The sequence below is a fragment of the Macrobrachium rosenbergii genome, chromosome 22 (assembly GCF_040412425.1).
Source record: "Macrobrachium rosenbergii isolate ZJJX-2024 chromosome 22, ASM4041242v1, whole genome shotgun sequence".
Lineage (NCBI taxonomy): Eukaryota > Metazoa > Arthropoda > Malacostraca > Decapoda > Palaemonidae > Macrobrachium > Macrobrachium rosenbergii.
Genome location: NC_089762.1, coordinates 14,754,781 through 14,776,234, shown reverse-complemented (window position 1 = coordinate 14,776,234; position 21,454 = coordinate 14,754,781). Strand labels below are relative to the sequence as shown.

The 21,454-nt window shown below is 39.1% G+C and overlaps 1 protein-coding gene across 1 annotated transcript in view; it reads right to left on the bottom strand.

Moving 5' to 3' along the window:
- Positions 1-570: 570 nt before the first annotated feature.
- LOC136850588 (uncharacterized) overlaps positions 571-21,454 on the bottom strand; it is a 219,940-nt gene continuing 199,056 nt past the window's right edge. Inside the window, exons 9-11 of the mRNA XM_067124233.1 lie at positions 19,510-19,620; positions 5,544-5,661; positions 571-5,359 (exon numbers count right to left, since the gene is read on the bottom strand). Of these exons, the coding sequence (XP_066980334.1) occupies positions 3,253-5,359; positions 5,544-5,661; positions 19,510-19,620 (2,336 nt within the window). The 3' untranslated portion in view covers positions 571-3,252. The remainder of the gene's footprint in view (positions 5,360-5,543; positions 5,662-19,509; positions 19,621-21,454) is intronic.

Here is a 21,454-nt window from a genome sequence, read left to right as displayed (position 1 = left end):
GATGGCATGTCAATATGAACAAGAAATATATTTACAGTACAGGCAGTCCCCAGGTTACGGTGGGGGTTCCATTTTTGCAGCGTGCCATAAGTCAGAACGCTGCAGATCGGAACATCAGTGCCTATGGCCTTCACAGCGCTGCAATCTGAGTTGCACTGCTATAACTTTAGGGTTACTTTGCTGTAACTTTGGAACGCCAGCCATAACCTGGAACCGATTTTTTTATGAATATATTTGAAAAAGTGCCGTAAGTATGGAACGCCATAAGTCAGAGCTGCCATAACCTGGGGACTACTTGTATTAAGGAGTGGTTTATTCAAAAGACTGAAAAGAAGCTTGACTCAACATAATTCTGTTATAGTATTAGGAATGCCCTTGTGATTGTAAATGTTATGCTGCATAAATAATAAATAACAAAAATATGGTTTTGTACAGTACTGCATAATACTGAGCCATATACGAGATGCATTGATATTCATTTGCTTTTCGTCGATTTGAGGATTTCATATCTTCATCTTGGAAGACATTCCGTACTAAGTAAATATGGTTACAACAAGATTTTATTAATGATTTGGTTATCGTAAAGCAAAAATATTTATTTTTTGTCAACACATACCAAAAACAGCTGTTCACATGAAAACTTTTTCCAAAAGTTGAACATCATAATGTTCTGTGTACATATATGTGACATCTTAAAAAGAAGCTTCATAATCTCTAACTTTGGTGTCTGCATTCAAAATAGTGTTTTTGTCTTCATTTAATGCTTAATGTTAAATAGTTGTGAGCACTTAAATGATTTCATGATGAAGAGCAAGCATTTAATATTCATGTTGTGTATGAAAATTTATTTTACATAATTCCCTCTAAACTATGCTTAAGCAATGAAACCAATATTGACATAAATGCTTGTCAATAATATGTACAAAATTATAAAGCCTAAAAGCACCAGATTACTCCAAAACTCTGGATTATGCTGCAGCATTAATACATACGTTATCAAGAATTAACCAAGAGGGAGATGAATCAGTGTTGCAAAAAGATCTTAACAAAAATAATAAGGCTCAAGATTCACCAAAGAGAAAAACCACTATGCCATTCGATATTGCAGTAACCAGGAGTCAGAATATTAAAAATGCACTTAAATATTTTCAAAGCTTACTATCTAGTTTGTGAAGTTGAAAGAATTTTAGTGTACTTTTAGTACTCTCTAATTCAGGTTATGAAATACATTAGGTTATTGCTGACGTAAATAATTTACATCTATCCACCAAATCTTTATTTCTTCTGCTTCTAATATCATTTAACATTTATTCACTGAGTTCTATGTTGAAATTTACAAAGCCAATTTGTGTATAGCATTTGGTTTTTGATAAGGGAATGAATTTAAATTTCCTTCTCATGCATACAGCTGCGAGCAGTTCTATAAAAAATTCCCTACTATGTGTGATCTACATGACTTAATTTGCTTAATCATGAAAGAAGATTTACCTTAATTTTATGGTAAGGTTAAGGGGCGCATAGACATTGTATAAAATACTAATTCTAGATCAGTTTTTATGAGGTGATAAAATTCAAGTTCTATATAATACTCTAGTACATGTCTTATAGATGCTCAGTAGACAATATTTGGTAAACTGTACATCTAAATAATAAATACTCTAATGAACTCAATTATTGCAATACAGGTACAGTATTTGATTTCTCAAAATGCATTTGATAATGGCCAAAGAATTACAGAACTTTCACTATTCTTGGTCTTGTAAACCATCTTTGTAAAAAAAAAAAAAAAATAGATATATAAATAAATTCTGCAAGCTAACTCATGTGGTTGAGGAGTACAAGTCCAAAATGTCTCCTAATCACAAATTAAACTTTGATTCTTCTGGAAATATGCATTTTAAAATGAGGTAGGATCAAGATGACACCTTTACAAGTTTCACTGAGAATATTGTATGGGGAGGGCTAGAATAAAATTTTTTTTTTTGTAATGTGGTGAAGTACAAAGATCATTGTGTAAAATATGCAAAAAAAAAAAAAACAACTAGGTTAACCATTTTCAGTGTTCATTTGTGATGTAAAAAATCATAAGTTATCGATCATTGCATAATTTTGATAGATCATTTGAAAATGCATACCCACCATTCTATTCCATTGAACCATTATAAAGTCATATACACTGTACTATTTCCTTTGTAACACTGTAGAAAATGTTTAATCTACCAAATTCTTTTCTTCTTAAAATATAATGAAAAAATAATTAGTAATCATATATCTTACTTTTAATCCTAATCATAATCAATCATGGAACATATTGCAACTCATTTTTCACTCATGTATTTTATTTTTGTTGAACTGACTCAACCAAATATTTCAGCAAATCTACCAAGTCCATGACATTTCTCCTTATAAAATACCATTATGTACTTACAGGTTTGATTCATATTATCTTGGTTTAGTGTCATCCTCGTGCTACATAATCCTGATATGGTCAGTTTTTACTTCTATGAAATGTAATTTCCAGATATTATTTACAAGACTGTTTAATAGAAAAACTGTCATCATAAGTTTCAAACGATGAGGCCCAAAAGCAAAACTGTAGCAAAATAGAATTTAAAAACCAATTTATTAATACAGGTTATTGTACTCCATATATTTTCATTATATACAGTAAGGTAGCAAGTGCTTCCTCCTAGGTATGGAACATTGGGCAACTTCAGTATACCTTTGTTAGAATGTTTTAGCTCTAAAGCTTCTTTCAACTTGTGACACTTTTGACTGAAAATAAGAAAATGTTATATTTGCCCTTTAGCAAAAACAGACAGGAAAATAAAATTTTTTTAAAAATTAACTGAATATATTATCTTTTGGCGTGGTAAAAATAAATTATGAGACAAAACCAGTTAAAAGGTAACTAATTGTGGAATAATTGCTTAATGGGTACTTGGTAAATTTCAGTTGATATATAGTGCTCAATTCATCAATATTTTCTTTTAATGTTGATTAATTTGCTTGATAATTTTTGTAATTTTTACTCTGGTTTTGAACACTTGTGATTTATAAAATAGCATTTCTTTTTAATATTGTTTTGTCATTCTGAAGCATTTCCATACTTACAAGGTAACATTTGGCCTGAAACTGTTTTTGTTTTTGAAGTGATCCTTACCTGCTGGTATAAAACCTTGACAACAATGTTTAACTTAACAGAAGAAAAGTAAATTTTTTGTTTTTGTTCAGTACGGGAAGTATTGTAACTTATATGTTTTGAATGACACCAAAAATCACGAGAATCAGCAGAGGAATTTCACAGGTTAATTTTGTACCCGAAGATATTTTATCATGCAAGTAAGACAGTTCATGGATGCCTCCACTGTATTCATGTACCATTTGTCTGTTGTTTCCTTCATTGTTTGTCTCTGTCCTGTTAAAACTGTCATCTTCATTCACACCAACAACTTCATACTCGTATGTACTTCCATCAAGGCCATGAATAATGTACTGTGGTATTTTACTCTCATTTCCAACAGAATGAACAGCTATGAGAATAGTGAGATTCTTCTGTCCAGCTGCCATATCTTTCCAGTTATCTGGTTCTGTAGAGACAGGTATTGTTACATCAGCATTTGTTGTAGAATCTTCAAGATCCATAATTGCTAACTCGGTAGTAGACTGGTACTGAGCTTCATCCTGGGATGCTGCTGTATGTTCTGAATGATCTAACTCTGTTTTGAGAAGGTGTGAAGAAATTGTTGTATCACGGTTTGTAGGACCTGGTGATGGATGAATATTATCATTTACGGTTTCTGTTGCCTTTTGTAACATGTCTTCATCTTTTTTGTCTGATGTAAAACTGTTAAGTAGTAGATTACTGTCAGTAGTGTAAAGAGAAGTCATTTCCTCTGTTGCAAATGCTAAAGTTGTAGTGTCGATGTCTGTGAACTGACTGCCTGCAGTCTGACTTTCACTGTCATCTTGTATGATTAAGTCACTATCTAAGGTAGCATTTAGTGGTAAAATAGTAGTCATATTAATTTCTGAATGTGGAATACTGATAATACTATCCTCGTCACTGGAATTAGCTTTAATTTGACCAACTGGTTCATTGTCTTCCAAATTATCTCTTTCTAAATCTTCATCAGAGCCATCACTGTCCTTCATAGAATCATATAAAGTTTCTAAGTGTAAGTCTGTATCATCACGTTCTTCATCAGAATCTAGTTTAAGAATTTTTGTTGCGTTTTTAACTCTCTCATCAATTTCATTTTCTTCTAAAGAGGCATTGAAGTTCGCAAATATATCCGAGTCTGAAATAGATATTTTTAAAGTAGCATTTGGAACAATTTCTTCTGCAAATAATTCTTGACTGTCTGAAGAATTTGTAGATAGGTTTTGGTCATCACGTATCCAGTTGGAAAGCTCAATGCTGTCAGCACTACTTTTATTGTTTTCTTTGAAGCCAGTGTCCAAATTTTCCCCCTCACTAGATTCTGAAGAGTCTTCGACAATTACTTTGAAATTAAAATCAATATCACTTGATGAAATTGTCTCTTGGGTATGTACAACTTCTTGTGATGGAGTTTGATAATGAGTTTGGGTGTCCTCCTCTAAACTTCCTAGATCAAGATCTTTCAGAACAGGAGGCGATGTTAAATTGTGCTCAACATTACTGAAGTTTGTCATGTTACCTAATACTTTTACCTCATTTGTTAAATTGTTAGGTTTATCTGAGATATTTTGTTTCATGTATTCTTCGTCCTCTGCACTAGATTCAGTGATATTGTCCTCTATGTCATTACTCAGATTTAAACTAGTACCATGTTCACATTCGTCCTTGTTAAGTGAATCGTTACACAGCTCAGCAAGGGAGCATTTTTTATTCTTTAATACACACTTTCCTGATGGGCACTCTACCATGTTTTCTCCACAATCTTTTATCTTACTTCCTCCTGAATCAGTAATATTCTGAGGGAGCTGACCCATTCCTGGAGGTATTTTATTGTAAAATGAGCAAGCATTTGGCTCCTCATCATCTCCTGTCTGGCAATCAGAGTGCCCATTACAGAAGTACATTTTAGGAATGCATTCACCACTCTCACACTGATAATCATCCAAGGAACAATTTGTTTCTTTCATGTAAGGTTTTTGGTCACACAAAGATGCTTGAAGGTCAACAGCAAGTGTAGTAGTCTCCTGCATAGATTTAAAAGCAATACAAAAGCTTCGATCTTCATCTTCAGATGTTGGGCAATCAGGTGTACCATCACAAAGACGAGAGTGCTCTACACAGTGGTCATTATCCCAACATGGCAGCTCTCCTGGACTGCACTCTTTCCCTCCACATACTGCCAGTGATTCATCCCACCTATTCAGACATAAAAATTGCAAATTACTTGAACAATACAAAAGGAAAACATTTCTTATACAATTGTAAATCAAGATAAATATATGCAACTGTATAGTCATCTTAATTAATACCATGATGATTACTGATATGGAACAAAGAATTAGCAACTACAATTTGCTGTAGGAAAATAAAAAATACAAACCCATCTGGACAGTCTGGTATGCCATCGCAAGTAGCATTTGGATAAAAGCAGAATCCAACAGTAGAACATGCGATTTCCCCTTCATTACAGCCAGAACAGGAATACTCATCATCGCCATCTATGAAGATTAATCAGAATAATTACCTTTTGTTTAAGTCAATGATTAAAGAAGAATTATCAAGGACTTAACAGTTAGTACAAAATAATTCAATTTCCTTTGCTTGTCAGAATCTAGAGAGAGAACAATCTGTTAACATATAGAATGAAAAATAAATTTTATAACATTTTTGGTCACAGTGTCCAAAGTGTGACTTGTACTACTGTACATCTGTGAGCTATCATTCTAATCCTATCATTGTGGTTTGTTCTTCACTTTTATTGCTTTTCTGTGCTCTTTCATCATTGTTAGCTCTTATACTGAATGACATTGATGTTAGAGATTATTTCTAATTATGTAGTCCTCCATAGTATTGTTGTTTTCTCATATTTTCCATTTTGAAATATGTCAGGCCAATCATAGACCCCAGTTTCTCAGTTTAGATTATTGTTACGCATGCCTCCAAGTGAGATTTGCTTAGCTTATATTTTATTGTGATTTTCTTATTCTTTTTTTAGTCATTTACCTATTTGGTGAATTGTCGTGAAAGATAATACTTTTCTTTTTTGCATCCCTTCTATCCTTCTAACATCAGCTTTGAAAATGACGGTGTTTTTATCAGCTCTTTGAGTCTTGTTTCCTTTACCACTCATTTACTTTTCACTGATTCTTCTTTAGCATCACCACTGATTTCCTTTATCAAGTCTGTAGCCTTCCCATTCATCTTTTCTCTGCTTTGCCATTTAGATGTACTGACTCTTTACATGAACATTGTTGGGGTTTGTTGCTAGAACAGCTGCTATCCCTTTTACAAGTTGCCTTTGTCCTTGCTTTTTTGTCTTGCATAGCACATACTGTAGGTCTATTGTGTTTTTCAGTTATTAAGATTGGTCATCTTATTTCTTCCCTGCTAATTACTTGGATTGTAGTCTTTTGGATTTTACCATCCTCTCTGTGCATGTAGAGTCTGTCATAATTATTGCTAACTAACTTTTACTAACCTCATTACTCTGTTGAGGATATTCACCAAGTGGTATAAATTGCTGCTGTATGAAGGTATTTTTGCTTAAAAAATTCTTTGTAAGGAGTCAAAGAATTTCAAAACTTGATAGAAAACTTTAAAAATGAAATTTGCCTTTTTTTAACGCAACTTTCATTAAAGAAGCATTTCAATTCTACTGATTGTCCTTTCTTTCAATGAGATTTCTCAAGATATATCAAGAGAGTTCATATAAAACAAAGAATTGTTACTTTGGACTAGAATTTTTTTGATATTCACAGTTACATCATCATTTATAAAGGATATAGCATGTTTCACTTTGGTATACACCCAAAGGTATCTTTAGGACAACTGAATAACTGGCTGAAATGCCAGTTAGTTATTTCCTCATGAGGATTAGCCCACAACCACTGGAATGTCAAAAGGTCTGTATAATAGTACTGTACAAGGTAATTAAGATAAAATCATTTCATACAGTGTTGAAATTAGGGCTCCCGGGTGGGAACAACAGCAATGCCATCCTCCTGAAGAGAAAGGAGATTCTTTTTAGTACAAACAGGATACCTAGTTAGTGCAGATTTCCAAAAGATATTCAAAGGCAGAGCTATAGATCATGAGTGAGTATGACTGAGTCTCTATACTCTGTCCTGTATTTTAGGGAGGCCCTCCAAATGACCTGCTGGAACTTGCCTGGAGAAATTAGAGAATATCTAAAGGGGGCATAAGGAGTAAGGATACAGTTAAGGAATTTTGCCAAGAGGATTTGACTCATTATAGGGTGGAAAAGGTTACCATTTATGTAAGTTCTGACTTTGCAGTTAATGTGGTCAGGGTTGAAGTCTCCCAAGATTCTTGGTGTTGAATGATTTTTTTTTACTTTTTTTGAGTTATGACTGGTTTTAGTGAACTTAAACTCATCTTTAAGCATATAATGTTTCCTTCTGGTATTCTTCAGTTGGAATAAGTAAAAAGGCAATAGTTTTGTCATCCTTGTGACTATAGATGTCACGTAGGGAACGTAGGTGTTTAACAGCATTCCTTAAGTTCTTGTTAATGTGGGTGCATCTCTTATTCCTATATAAGCCTTACTATAAACTGTTTGTCAAAATGGCTGTCAGTTCATGTTCAAACAGTAGTTTCTGAGATATTTAAAAAGTGCTATAATGCATACTTTGACAGACATACTTTAATTGACAATTGAGATATCATAGGAAGGTTTCACAATATTTATAAGTGAAAACTATTAGAATGGTTTTTATTTGTAAAAACCTACTCTAGATAAAATGGTTTAATTATCGTCATTACCCACTGCCTTTATATAGACCTTTTGACCTTCCAGTGTGGCTGTGGGCTAATCCTGACCTGGATTTTCAATTGGTCGGTTAATGTAACTTATTTTCAGTCCGACTGAACAAATAACTACCTAGTATTGTAAAAATTGTTATTCAGTTTCCCTGAAGATGTCTTTACTTGTAGACCAAAGCAAAACCTGTCATATTCTTCATAAATCAAGATCACCTCTATCACTCTTCATGAACGTTGATGGGATATTTAAAAACATCTGCATGAAAGAAAGGAAGAATACAGAAAAATTGAACATTAATTAAAAAGTATATGCCTTACCTGATACAATCTCCTTTAATGAAATAATAATAAGGGGGTATACTTGGTATTACAAGTATTACTGTACAATGAATGCCAGAGGAAGATCACATCTGATTTATCACCCAGTGACTGAATAAGGCTAGTCTTTTTTTATATATTTACAATGAAGTCCTGTTTTGTCAAAGGACACTTGGTTTTACTGTAAAGGTTAACTTATACATAGCATGCTCAGAACACACTAGTTTATTGTCGAGATTTATCTGCTTTTGATAGTATGTGCAGACAGAAATGTGGTTACAGTGGTACTGTTTGCCCTTAGGTGATCCAGGCCAGGTAAGTCAGGTGATGCTGAGTGTGCACAAGCATGTAATATGAGGGAGCTCCATGACTGACTGGCAAACTTGCTGGTTAAGTCTGGGTTCAGCAACAAAGTGTGGAGCTTATAGGGCTCCTCGCTCAAAAAGAGCATGAAATGAACTACATTAGGAATTCCAGTTGCTTATATGACATGGGGATTTCACAACGTAACGTATATACATGGTCAAATTTGAAATGCACTAGGACAGATAAAAATTAAAGAAAAATATCTGACCATTTCACACTCATACTTACTGTATATGCAAACCATTCGAGGTGCTGATATGGTATTAAATCATAAAAGTACAAATAATTTCAAATTAAATTAAGAAAGAAAATTGTTGTGTTATGGTGGCTGGGGTCAAGTATATCCTTACAGCTGATACTTTGGAGGATAGGGTCTTAACATTTTTATTGGATATGAGAATACCAAGGAACTCTATCAGGGTAGTGATGCACTTGTTGCGACAGATGACTAGGCCTTTGTCCTGTAGAAAGGATAATATGGCGTTGATGAGCTATTGGCTGTTTTCTTAGTTTCTGGATAATATAAGTGCGTTGCTGAATTTTGAGTTTAAAGTACAGGTATGTGTTTTGAAAGGTGAGATGATCACCATTTTTGGGATATTTTCTTGGCAGGCTGGAACTTGGAAATATCTCTTCATTAGGTTGAATTTGGAGAAAATTCATGCTCCCTGTAGGGTCTGCCATGTTGGAAAGAGGATAGTGATTAGTAGAGGCTCTGGTAGCAGGTAGCAGAACTTGGAGTAGACAGGAGGATTTGTTGTTTTGATATGAAGATGGGTGCTGTGTTTAGCAGGTACCCCAGGAATCAGACGAAGTTCCAGCTGGAAAATGTTAGAGAATTTCTGCTGTACCAACAGCCTATGATAAGGTGGGTGGCTACTTGTGCCCCACAGAGAGGGAGCCTGCTTAGAAGTAGGACAGGTCTATGAAGTGGCATTGGGTGGTTTCTTCAAGCAGTTTGTAGTGCCCAAGAAAGTTGCTGATGAGCAGGGGTGTCAGGAAGTCGGCAATGATGAATTCCAACCTTCATTTTCTCATCAGGTGGAAGACGAGATTTTGGTATGGAGGTGGCCAAAAAATACAGCTGGGTGTCCAGTGGTCTTCAGGAGTTGTCTTTTGATGTCAGTAGTCAGGTCCTAAAGGCACTCATGTCCACCTGGAACTTTTTGCAGAGTTGCTTCCAGTGATTTAGAATCTGGTAGTGGGGGTCTGCCAGTGTCATGGCAGCCTACATTACTTTTTTGGTGACTTCCATGCTCATTTTTTTCCAGGTGTAGCTGGGGCTGCTGTACCCAACTGCTTTGTCAAATTTATGGTGATAGAGGCACAGTATGAGCAGCTAGGCACACCCCCCCCCCCCTCACCTTTTGTTGTGTGTAGAGCTGTCACTTGTGCACAGCTTTGGCTCATTCATTGCAGTCGTCTTTGGCCTAGTAGATAGGGTGGGTGGTGTGCTGTGAGGCCTTGGAGGCCTTCGTTAACTTATCTACCTTCTCCAGTGGCTCTGCCATGGGCATACCTTCATTGATGGGAAGGGTGGCACAGTCAAATCTATCTGGCAAGGTTGATCTTCTTTGACTTCTATTAGCATCAAGCTCTGGCAGTGTGAGGAGGAACCCAACCTTTTTAGAAGATGTCCTTGCAGATGTGTCCCTTGGTGGGGTGTTGAGAAGACCAAGGACTTGTCTCATATAGGTGGGTGGCAGTATGGAACTCTTTGTTGGTAAGTCTCTCCCCGTTTATCTAGTCAGCCTGTGATGCAGTGGACGGTGAGGTCTGGGATTGCCACGAATATGTAGTCTGTATTTTTTTTAGTACTATAGATATTTTGAAGTTGGAATTGTACCTCAGCTCTCTGAAACCAGACTGATGGCTGTCATTGAGGAGGGCAGATGGAGGTTTACTGTACTTCTTTTTGAAACTTCATAAAATTACATCTTGTGTATGCCTTAACCTTCAAGTAATTGTCCAAAACAAATAGACTGGGAAATATTTAGTCCATTAATCACCAGGCTTTGGTGCGAGAACTGAGTTTTGTATCTACCGTACTGCAGAAACAAAAATTTTTTATGCTCACTCTCAAGAGCTATCTAAATCTTAAACACTGTATTCAGGCCATCAGTGCTTTGTTTTGGTAGGCATGGCCATAATTAACCTGTTAGCCATCAGAGGTTTAGTGCAAGTACTTTGTCCTCAGAGTGGAGGACAACAGAGCTTTTAAGGGAAAGTAAGCCAGTGCTAAGTGCCATAATCCATTAGTGACTGGTTGTTGTTAGTTAACATCACCAGCGTAAGGGTTAACTTAAACTCAGGATGCTCTGAACACACTGTTTTACTGTTGAGATCTTACTTGCTTTTGATACAGTGTGCAGACTGAAATGTTAGGCCCAGTGGGGACCTGGGTAAGATGAGTAAAGTATTCCAATAATAGTTTGTGTGCTTTGTGACTGGCTGCTGAACTGGCTGGGTAAACTTAGGTTTGGGAGTGAAGTGTTGAGCTCATATGGTCTAGAGTGCATATTTCCATTGAGTCTGCAATATATAACCAGTCATGAAGTTAAGCGAGTTTGTGTTTGGCTAAATCCTTAAAGTTTTCCCAATCACCATGGGAAATTAAGGTCTAGATATAGAACATGATAACTGTATGCCTCCCAGCCAAGAGGAAAACCTAGGTAGTTCAAAAAAGCTGAGCTCATGGAAATGGAAGTCAGGCACTTGGAAAGACCCTGCATACTTGTAGGATGTCTAAATAGTATTTGGTTGGACTCAGGCCAATTCCAAACCATCAACAGGTGGGTTTGTGACAGAGACTGCCAATTTGTATGAACAGTCCTGCTGGTATTGGGCAAATTCTTTGATAGTATAGGTGTTTGGACTACTACTCACCAGCAAAATGGTATTCAGATTAAATAGTAGGCCTCATATCAGTACTGGAACTAATATAGTTCCTTAGACTATGCAGATGTTAATCTACTAGATAAAGAAGACAGTGCTTAAGAGAAGTGTGCTAAGAAGCATCCTTGTTCTTTCTCAATGAGATAGGTAAGGAGGGTAACAGACTCCAGTGGGTTCTAAGAGGGGAAACTGGGGTTGATGAGCTTTTAGAGTGCTGTTTTGACCTTGAAAATTTCTCCTTGCTTGTGGCCTCTGGCAAAAAGCCCATAGCAGTTAGAGTACAAGGAACCTTTGTTTTCATCATATACATGTTTTGCTCAAAATTCCTGAACTCTTTATGTGATTATAACTTTCATAAGTTCTTCAGGCCAAAACATTGTTTATTGCTTATAACTTTAGTTGAGGGAGTGCATGAATTATGAATAAAGACCTATTCACTCCATGTAAGGCTGCCCATCTTAAACGCCAACAGCATCGCAGTAGCCCCATGGATGAATTTTGGGACTTATCTATGCCTTTCGTCCTTAAGACGCAGGTTTGAGGATTTTACTCCTTCATCTCGGTAAATTGCCAAGACTAATAAATGCAGCCGGTTACCTAAGGAAAGCTGGTCGTTCATTCTGTCTGTTTCTTCCCATCGGAACCTAAGGATGATGGGAATAGATACCTTCAGCTCTGGCATGAATTGGAGATTTATATCCCATGGAAGTGATGTAGAAACTGAATCTGTGATAGTGAAGTTTTTCATGGCTCGTATTGTACTCAAAGTAAAGGTAAGGTTATCTTGGGATCATGAGGAAAATATTTTCTGTTTATTAAAAAGTACCTGGAGCAACTTCTGTAAACATGTACAAGAAGCTTCTTCATCATCCCTTTCAGAAAACTGGGAGTAAGCATAAATCACTTCAGCACAGTTTTCCCCTATCTTAGTTGACATTTAAAAATTGTTTCCCTCTTTACTTGAAATGTCTTTTTTAAATATCTAACTTCCCTGGTAGTTACATATATATAGCTTTATCCCGCCGATTCGTTGCGCGCACGGCAGAAATTCAAAATTCGCGGCAATCGCCGATAGATGGTCAGGTGGCCATACCAGAGCGCCCTCTACCAGGTACCTGGAACCATTCCCAATTGTCCTCAGAAATTCCCTGCTGTCGTTCTATCAACACGTTGGAAATTCGCTCTACTTTGGTTTGCTTTGCTACAATTGGTGAAGTACCCATTACTTTTTTGGTTTTCGTTGATGGCTTTCGCTGATATTGGATTTCCCTGGATTTTCTTTTTCTCACTGATAGCTAATTTTGTCGGTTTCCGACTTGAACAGTTTTTATTTGAACATGCTTTTCAAGATGGCTGACCCTGTCGTCAGAATGTGTGTTAGGGGATGCAAGAACCGGCTTCCTAAGGCTGCTCTTGATCCCCACACAGTATGTAAGAAATGCAGAGATCATGTGTGTGCATTTGATGATAGATGCAAGGAGTGTGAAAGTTTGTCTGAGAGAGAGTGGAGAGAGTATGATCGCTATGTGAGGCGATTGGAAAAGGACAGAATTAGGAGAGCTAGATCTTCTAGTGTTCTGTCAGCTAGGTCTTCTGATAGTCAAGTCCTTTCTAACTTGTCTGATACTGATATTCCTGATCCTAGCCCTAAGGTAGTAGTACCCGATCCTCCTGCGGAGTCGGGAGTAAGTAATCCGTCTTCAAAGGATATTATGGCTGCTATTTCTACCATAGGAGTTTCTGTGCAATCCCTTTCTTCAGATAGGGAAGTGATGTGGGGGGCAGTGCATAGTTTGCAACAAAAGTTCGGTGACAGTGTTAGTGCAGTGGAGGGTGCGTCCGTTCGTGTCTGTCACGCTCTTAGCCCTAGACCTCTTCCATGCTCCCCAACCCCTGGGAGAAGGAACGCGACAGGCTAAGGGAGGTGAGAGACGTTGAACAACAAGCGGACGTCCCCTCGAGCGATCCTGTTGACGCATCCCAGGACGCTCCCCCTCGCTGCAGGAAAGGCGAGATGAGGACTTGTTCGTCATCCTCAGATGACGCAAGACCCAGACGTGGTTGGCGTCAATCGCAAGAATTTAGACCTATCAAGAGACGCAGGTCCCTCTTCCTGCTCCAACAACCCTCTTGCAGCAAATGGAGCTCTCCAGAGAGATTCCTGTCGGAAGAAGACGGCGTTTCTGCGCCTAAACAGAGGCGTAAGACGCATAACTCGTCGAAGGAAGAAGACGTGTACATTACTTCAGTTCACGCTTCCTCCCCGCCCCCAGAATGGGACGTGTCGCAAGTTGCGTCACCTCCTCATCATCAGAAGATCCCAGCAAGAGTCTCCGAAGTTGTGGAAGTTCGTGCAGTGCCATCTCCAGTTGTTTCCCAGCAACAAGTGGCACCTCAAGTAAAGTTCTTGTCGGAAGTTCAGCAGTCCCTTGCGTCTCTTTTTGACTCTTACAAGTCGCAAGGGCTAAGAGAAGAAACACACAAGAAGGAATCTAAGGACGTCAACAGACCCAAGAAGAGGTTAAGGCAGGAGTCAGGACAACAAGACGCTAACAGCCAGCAAGACGCGAACTCGCGGCAAGTTGCAGCGCCAGACGCCCTCGCAACAAGCCACCGAGTGACGGGAGGTGACAAGGATCGTGACGCTCCCTCGCAGCAAGTTGGACGCATGCGTGACGCACGCAAGCAGCATGATACACACGTTTCCCCCACTCGTTCGACATCGGAATTAGCGGATCCTTTGGAAGAGATCTCGGAAGAGGAAACTCAAGAAACTCTTCATGCTGCAGATCTGAAAAGACTTCTTACTCTTTTGGCGGACTTATTTCCCAACGATTTCCAACAGGCTGTACCTCAGAGTCCTCCCTCGCAATATTTGATGGGTAGACCCCAGAAGTCTTCTTCCTTTAAGAAGACAGTGTTGGCCAAATCAGTGAAGAGAGCTTTTTCGACACTGAATGATTGGATTTTGAAGAAGAAAGAACAGGGAAAGACAACCTTTTCCTTTCCCCGGACGAGATTGGCTTCTAGATCCAGTGTGTGGTACGAGACTGGGGAAGCTCTCGGCTTGGGAGTTCCTGCCTCCTCCCAAGGGGACTTCTCCAGACTCGTTGACTCTTCACGTAGAACAGCCATGACAAAGGCCAAGGTTCTGTGGTCCACTTCGGAATTGAACCACTTGCTGAAAGGCGTCTTCAGAACTATTGAAGTCTTCAGCTTGATGGACTGGACTCTAGCAGCTCTTGCAGAGGTTTCAGATGAGAAGAATGACACGCAAATGCACCTTATTGCCTGTCTCGATAAAGCTGTGAGGGACGGGACGGTCGAACTTTCTGCCCTTTTCACAGCAGGTGTTATCAAGAAACGAGCTATGCTGTGTTCGTTCCTGTCTTCTGGAGTGACTCTCGCTCAGAGATCAGAACTCTTGTATGCTCCCTTAACCAAACAGCTCTTCCCTTCAGAGCTGGTTAAGGATTTATCAACGCAACAATCAACGCAAGATCTGATCACAAGGACTGCTAGGAAAGTTCTTCCGGCAAACTTTTTAGCCAGGAAGGACAAGGAAGCTCCTCCTACGCGTCAGCCCTTTCGTGGGAGAGCCCTTTCGAGAGGAAGTCAGAGAATGGCTGCTGGAGGACAACCTCGTAAGAACCCCAAGCAGCAACCGAAATCCAAGAAGTGATCACAACAACCTCCAGACACAAGTGGGAGCCAGGTTATCCCACTTTGACAAGAGTGGAGCCAAAGGGGAGCGGACGACTGGACAGTCGAAGTTTTGAAGGAAGGATACAAGATCCCCTTCCTAAGGAAGCCCCCTTTTCACCAGAACCGTTAGAGTTGACAGCTACTTACTCGGGGGCAAAGCAGCAGCTCTTTCAAGAACAGGTGACCCAGATGCTCTCAAAAGCAGCAATAGAAGAGGTAAAGGACCTCTCGTCAGAGGGTTTTTACAACAGACTTTTTCTGGTACCCAAGAACTCGGGGGGTTGGAGACCAGTTCTGGATGTAAGTCCATTGAACAAGTACATAAGCAAAGTCAAGTTTGCTATGGAGACATCTGCGTCAGTCCTAGCAGGCACCAGACAAGAAGACTGGATGGTTTCGATAGACCTACAGGACGCGTATTTTCATGTACCAATTCACCCGAACTACAGAAAATATCTGAGGTTTGTGCATCTCGGGACAACTTATCAGTTCAGAGCACTTTGTTTTGGACTAAGCACGGCTCCTTACGTTTTCTCACGAGTGGCATCGAACGTAGCTCACTGGTTACATCTAAAAGGGATACGGATATCGATGTACCTGGACGACTGGCTAATCAGAGCCAGATCGCAAGCAAAGTGTCTGGAGGATCTACAAGTGACAATGAATTTGATGCAACAGTTAGGACTGGTAGTAAATCTAGCCAAATCACAGCTAACGCCTTCACAAGACATCATCTACCTGGGGATGAGGATTCAGTCAGTGGTTTTTCGGGCTTTTCCAGCCCCGAAACGCATTCTGGATTGCTTAGAAAAGGTGAAGCTCTTTCTAGGGAGATGGACCTGTTCGGCGAGGGAGTGGATGAGTCTGCTGGGGACCCTCTCCTCGATCGAACAGTTCATCTCCCTGGGAAGACTACATCTACGTCCACTTCAGTTCCATCTGTCAAGCTATTGGAAAAGAGGCCAAGATCTAGAGACGTGGATTCCGATCCCTCTGGGAATCAAAAATCATTTGAGTTGGTGGAACGACCCCAAGAAACTACAAAAAGGCCTCGAACTTCAGCAGAAGAACCCCGACCTAGTGTTGTATTCAGACGCATCAGACATGGGATGGGGTGCAATGCTGGGGAAGGGCGAGATCTCAGGTCTATGGGAAAACCATCAGAAGAAATGGCATACAAATGTCAACGAACTGGTGGCCATTCATTTAGCACTAGTCCACTTTCAGGAGAAGGTCCAGAACAAGATAGTACAGGTCAATGCAGACAACACCACAGCGTTGGCCTACATCAGGAAACAGGGTGGCACTCATTCGGATTCCCTTTACGAGGCAGCAAAAGATCTCCTGCTGTGGGCAGAAGCGAACAACATAACTCTGATCACCTGCTTCATAGAGGGAGAGAAGAACGTCAGAGCGGATCTTCTCAGCAGAGGAAGACAGGTTCTCACGACAGAATGGACCTTACATCACGAGGTGTGCAACAGGCTTTGGAATCTGTGGGAGAACTGTCAATAGACCTCTTTGCGACACAGAGAACGAAGAGGTTACCAGTCTACTGCTCTCCAGTCCCAGACCAGGAAGCAGTGGCAATGGACGCCTTCCTCATGGATTGGGAAGGACTAGACACGTACGCTTTTCCCCCATTCAAGATCCTAGACAGAGTCATGAAGAAGTTCAGGGAGTCGAACGACGCCTGCATGACCCTGATAGCTCCATTTTGGCCCATGAGACCATGGATCACGGAGGTGATGGAGTGGCTAGTAGACACCCCCAGATCGTTACCTTGTCGGAACGATCTACTCAGACAGCCACATATAGAGAGATACCATCAAAATCTCCTCGCTCTCAACCTAACTGCCTTTCGACTATCGAAAAACTGGCAAGAGCGAAGGGCTTTTCAAGGGAAGCTGCAAGAGCCATCGTGAGAGCGAGGAGAATGTCCACACTCAAGGTGTACCAATCAAAGTGGGATGTATTCAGGGAATGGTGCAGAAATAATATTTCCTCTTCCAGTACCTCTCTAACTCAACTGGCAGATTTTCTACTGCATTTAAAAACCCAAGGAAACCTAGCAGTATCAACCATCAAGGGATACCGCAGCATGCTTGCTTCCGTCTTCCGTCACAGAAATATTGACGTGTCGGGAGGCAAGGACCTCACGGATCTCATAAGGTCTTTTGAGACAGTTAAGAGGAAGGACAACCCGACCCCCTCTTGGAATTTGGACGTAGTCCTGAAATTTTTAACCTCGAACAGGTTTGAACCTCTCGACAAGGCTTCATGGAAGGATCTCACTAAGAAAACCCTTTTCCTGGTTGCGTTGGCTACAGCCAAGAGGGTAGGAGAATTACAAGCCTTTAGCAAGAAGGTAGGCTTCAATGGGGAAAATGCAGTCTGCTTACTTCAACTTGGTTTTCTCGCTAAAAATGAGAACCCTTCTCAACCATGGCCCAGATCCTTTTCCATACCAGGCCTGTCTCATTTAGTAGGACAGGAAAAAGAGAGAGGCCTTTGTCCAGTTTAGGGCCCTAAAATTTTATCTACAGAGGACCAGAAACATGAGAGGTCAGACAGATCACCTCTGGTGCTCGGCGAAGAAACCTTCGTTACCCTTATCAAAGAATGCACTGGCGTTCTTTATCAAGGACTTAATAAGGGAAGCTCACCAAGAATGTGACGAGAAAAGCTTCCCAATCCTCAAAGTCAAAGTGCACGAAGTAAGAGCTGTGGCGACTTCGATGGCTTATAGACACAACAAGTCTATGAAATCGATTTTGGAAGCGACATTCTGGCGAAGCAAGTCTATCTTCGCAGATTGTTACCTGAAAGAAGTACAGACCCAATATGAGGATTGCTGTTCCCTGGGTCCGTACGTTGCCTCCGGCGCCGTAGTTGGAGAAGGTACTACTGCCTCTAACCTATAACCTTCTTTTTATTATACCCTTGCTTTTTCTTGATTTGAACTCACAGGTTGTCTGTGAAGGTTGTTGCAACCTTCCACAGTCTGGGGTTGCAAGTCTAAGTTAGGTTTTATGGAGTGTGTTTTTTGTGATTTTAGTGGGTCAGGTGGTCAGCTCTTTGTCCATGGCTATGCCAGGATAGCAAGGGTAGTGGTCTAGTCATGTTAAGGTCGAGGACCGTGTGACAGCCCCTTAGAGACTTTCTACAGCCCCCTGGATGGGTTGCTGGGTCTCTCAAGGAATGCAGGCGAATGAGGCAGGATAACTATGAAGCCAGCTTCCTTATCAGGTAAGAACCAGGGTATGGTTACAGCTAATATATAGTGTTTAGTAATTATACGAATTCCCAATGGTGTTTTGGTTCTCTAACCCACCACCAATGGTGTCAATCAGCTATATATATGTAACTACCAGGGAAGTTAGATATTTAAAAATGGTATTTTCATTATAAAATAAAGTTTTTAAATATACTTACCTGGTAGTTACATATATAAAAGGTCCCTCCCTCTTCCCCTCTGAGAACAGGGGCATGGAATTTCTGAGGACAGTTGGGAATGGTTCCAGGTACCTGGTAGAGGGCGCTCAGGTATGGCCACCTGACCATCTATCGGCGATTGCCGCGAATTTTGAATTTCTGCTGTGCGAGCGACGAATCGGCGGGATAAAGCTATATATATGTAACTACCAGGTAAGTATATTTAAAAACTTATTTTATAATGAAAATACCATTTTTAAAGATAGTAATCAGCTGCCACTGCAGAAAACTTCAACAAAAACTGTCCAGTTAATTTGAGGTGCTCTTGAAAATCATGTACCTCCAATCATCTCATGCTGAAGTTCTGTCTGTTTTCCCAAGTCATTATAAGTAGTCTTTCCTTGACAGGTCTCTTGTGCAAGTGATTTTAAATATCCTAATTCTTAAGGGTAGAGCAACCCCAGGGATGAGAGCTGTGCCAGACTACTTGAGTCTCGGAGCTAAGTCTATTATTTGATAACATAGCCACCACAGGGTGAAAATCCATTTTTGCAGGGAACAATTTTTATCTTTTGAGATATACAGAATGCAACATGCCCTTTATGATTCTTTTACACCAAAATTTACTACTGCACAGTAAACTAACAAAATGATAATTGAGATTATTTTTCAATTTAAACAGGCATAAATTCTGCAAAAAGGGATTATTTCTTTACTTTTCATAATAATATATATATTTGGAAAGCATAAAAAAATAAAACAATATTATGATCTCAGCTGTAGAGATAAAGGTGAAGCAGGAGTCCTTATAATGAAATGATCCACACAGTCAAAACTCTACTGACCTTTACAGTCACGATGACCATCACATCGCCATGCGCTTGGAATACACACATTATCCCAGCAGCGAAACCCATCACATGGAGATTTGTCACATCCAATCTCATCTTCTCCATCTTAAAGGAAAGATGGTAAAACTTTAATTAGTATATCTCGCTTCTCTTGAGTATTTCTGTCATATTTTTAATTTTAGTATTAAACCTTTTTTTAATAATCAGAGTATTTGAAATAAGTTCAGTAACCTATACAACAATTCCATGTCATTTTAGCAATTCCTATCAAAAGCATTCCACAAATCCTTGAACAAGGTATAACATGCAGTACAAAGAATAAAGAAAGCCTTACTAGAAATTAGCATTTAGAGAAAATTTCAAAACATGAATTTTCAGGAATAAAGAAGTACAGCAATTAGTATGAAAAATACACCCAATATTTAACTTTAATATGATTTTTTTTTTGCTTACTAACACATGTGTGTCGAGTGAATTCCTGACTATATTTAAATCTATATAAATATTAGATAATAAACCAGAAGGAGAAAAATATTACATATTTAAAAGACTTTTAGTTCTTAAAGGAAATATTCCTGTTTATGGTGCACTAGATGCTGAAGACGTGCTATTTCATCTACACCTTACTTCTTCAAAGCACAAGATTTTGGGGTCCAGTAAATTTAAGCAACACAACTAAATAAAGTAGATTTTTTTCTGCTTTTGGTTAACACATGCTCCTTATTTTGATCATCTGAGTATGTGGTCCCTTTTCTAAAATGATGTCCGCCATTCAAGTCAGACTTACTCTGCTTGCAGTCCCTTTTATACCCGTCCAGGATAGCCATATAATGAGTATCTTCATAACTGTTTACCATTCTATACTATGCTTTTTTTCTGTCTCTTTCTCTCACCAAGATAGGTCTGCCTATTTTTCTGTACAAAATGAAGGAACCTTATGACTTAGGCCTAGCCTATGCACTTTTGACTTAATGTAACCGAGTGATAATTTTTCTTTTATATGCTGCATTAACAATCTCTTTTGCATACCTGCATAACTTCTGCCCTCAGGCCTTTTAGCAGTAACCTCTTTGGCATTTACCTTGAATTGACATTTAGTCTGCTTTTGAGGATGGCATCAGGCAGAACCTTTCAGTCATCAGGGAGTACATTTCACACCATGCACTAGCTGCATTCTTGCCTCCGTGTTTCCTGTTTCATCAGATGTTTCCTTTATTAACCAGATAGCTTGGAAAATTATGCATATGTTATAGAACTTGAATATTTTCCCTGCTTGGCTATGATCTAGTTCCCAAATGTAACAGATCATTTTATTTTCAGCTGTTACCTGTTAGAGAATTGTAAGTTATCCACTTTCTTTGGTCTGCTCTTTGTATTGGCATTTCATTACTCTGAGACTTTCCTGACTGATTCCAGTGCCAGTGGAAGAGGACCTCTAAGAGTGCTTCAGGTGAGTTTCATGGGCCTTTCTTATCAAAATAATGCTGAGAAATTAAGTGCGAAATTGAATTTTAAAAAATTATGTTAGTAAAAGCCATCAAGTGTAAAGCTCACTGTAATCAAAATAGTATGGAAAAGTGTAGTAAAAGCCATCAAGTGTAAAGCTCACTTTAATCAAAATAGTATGGAAAAGTGTAGAGATGATGTATGTCGTGTGTATGTTATGGGTCTTCTAAAAGCAACATTTTTATTTACTGGAATACTTCAGAATAGATCAGAGTTATTGGATCTTTGTTATCTTGAGACTGGAATGTATCCCTTTGAAATATTGAAATCCTTCACATTTTCATTTCTTTAATGATTGCTTTATAATTTTTTCCGAAAATCCGTATTTTATACGGCTGAAGGAAATAAAGACCAAAATCATATGAAACACCAGTGAATCCATGAGATGAAATATTTCTCAGTCAAAAAGAATGGGTTTCTACTTTCGGAAACT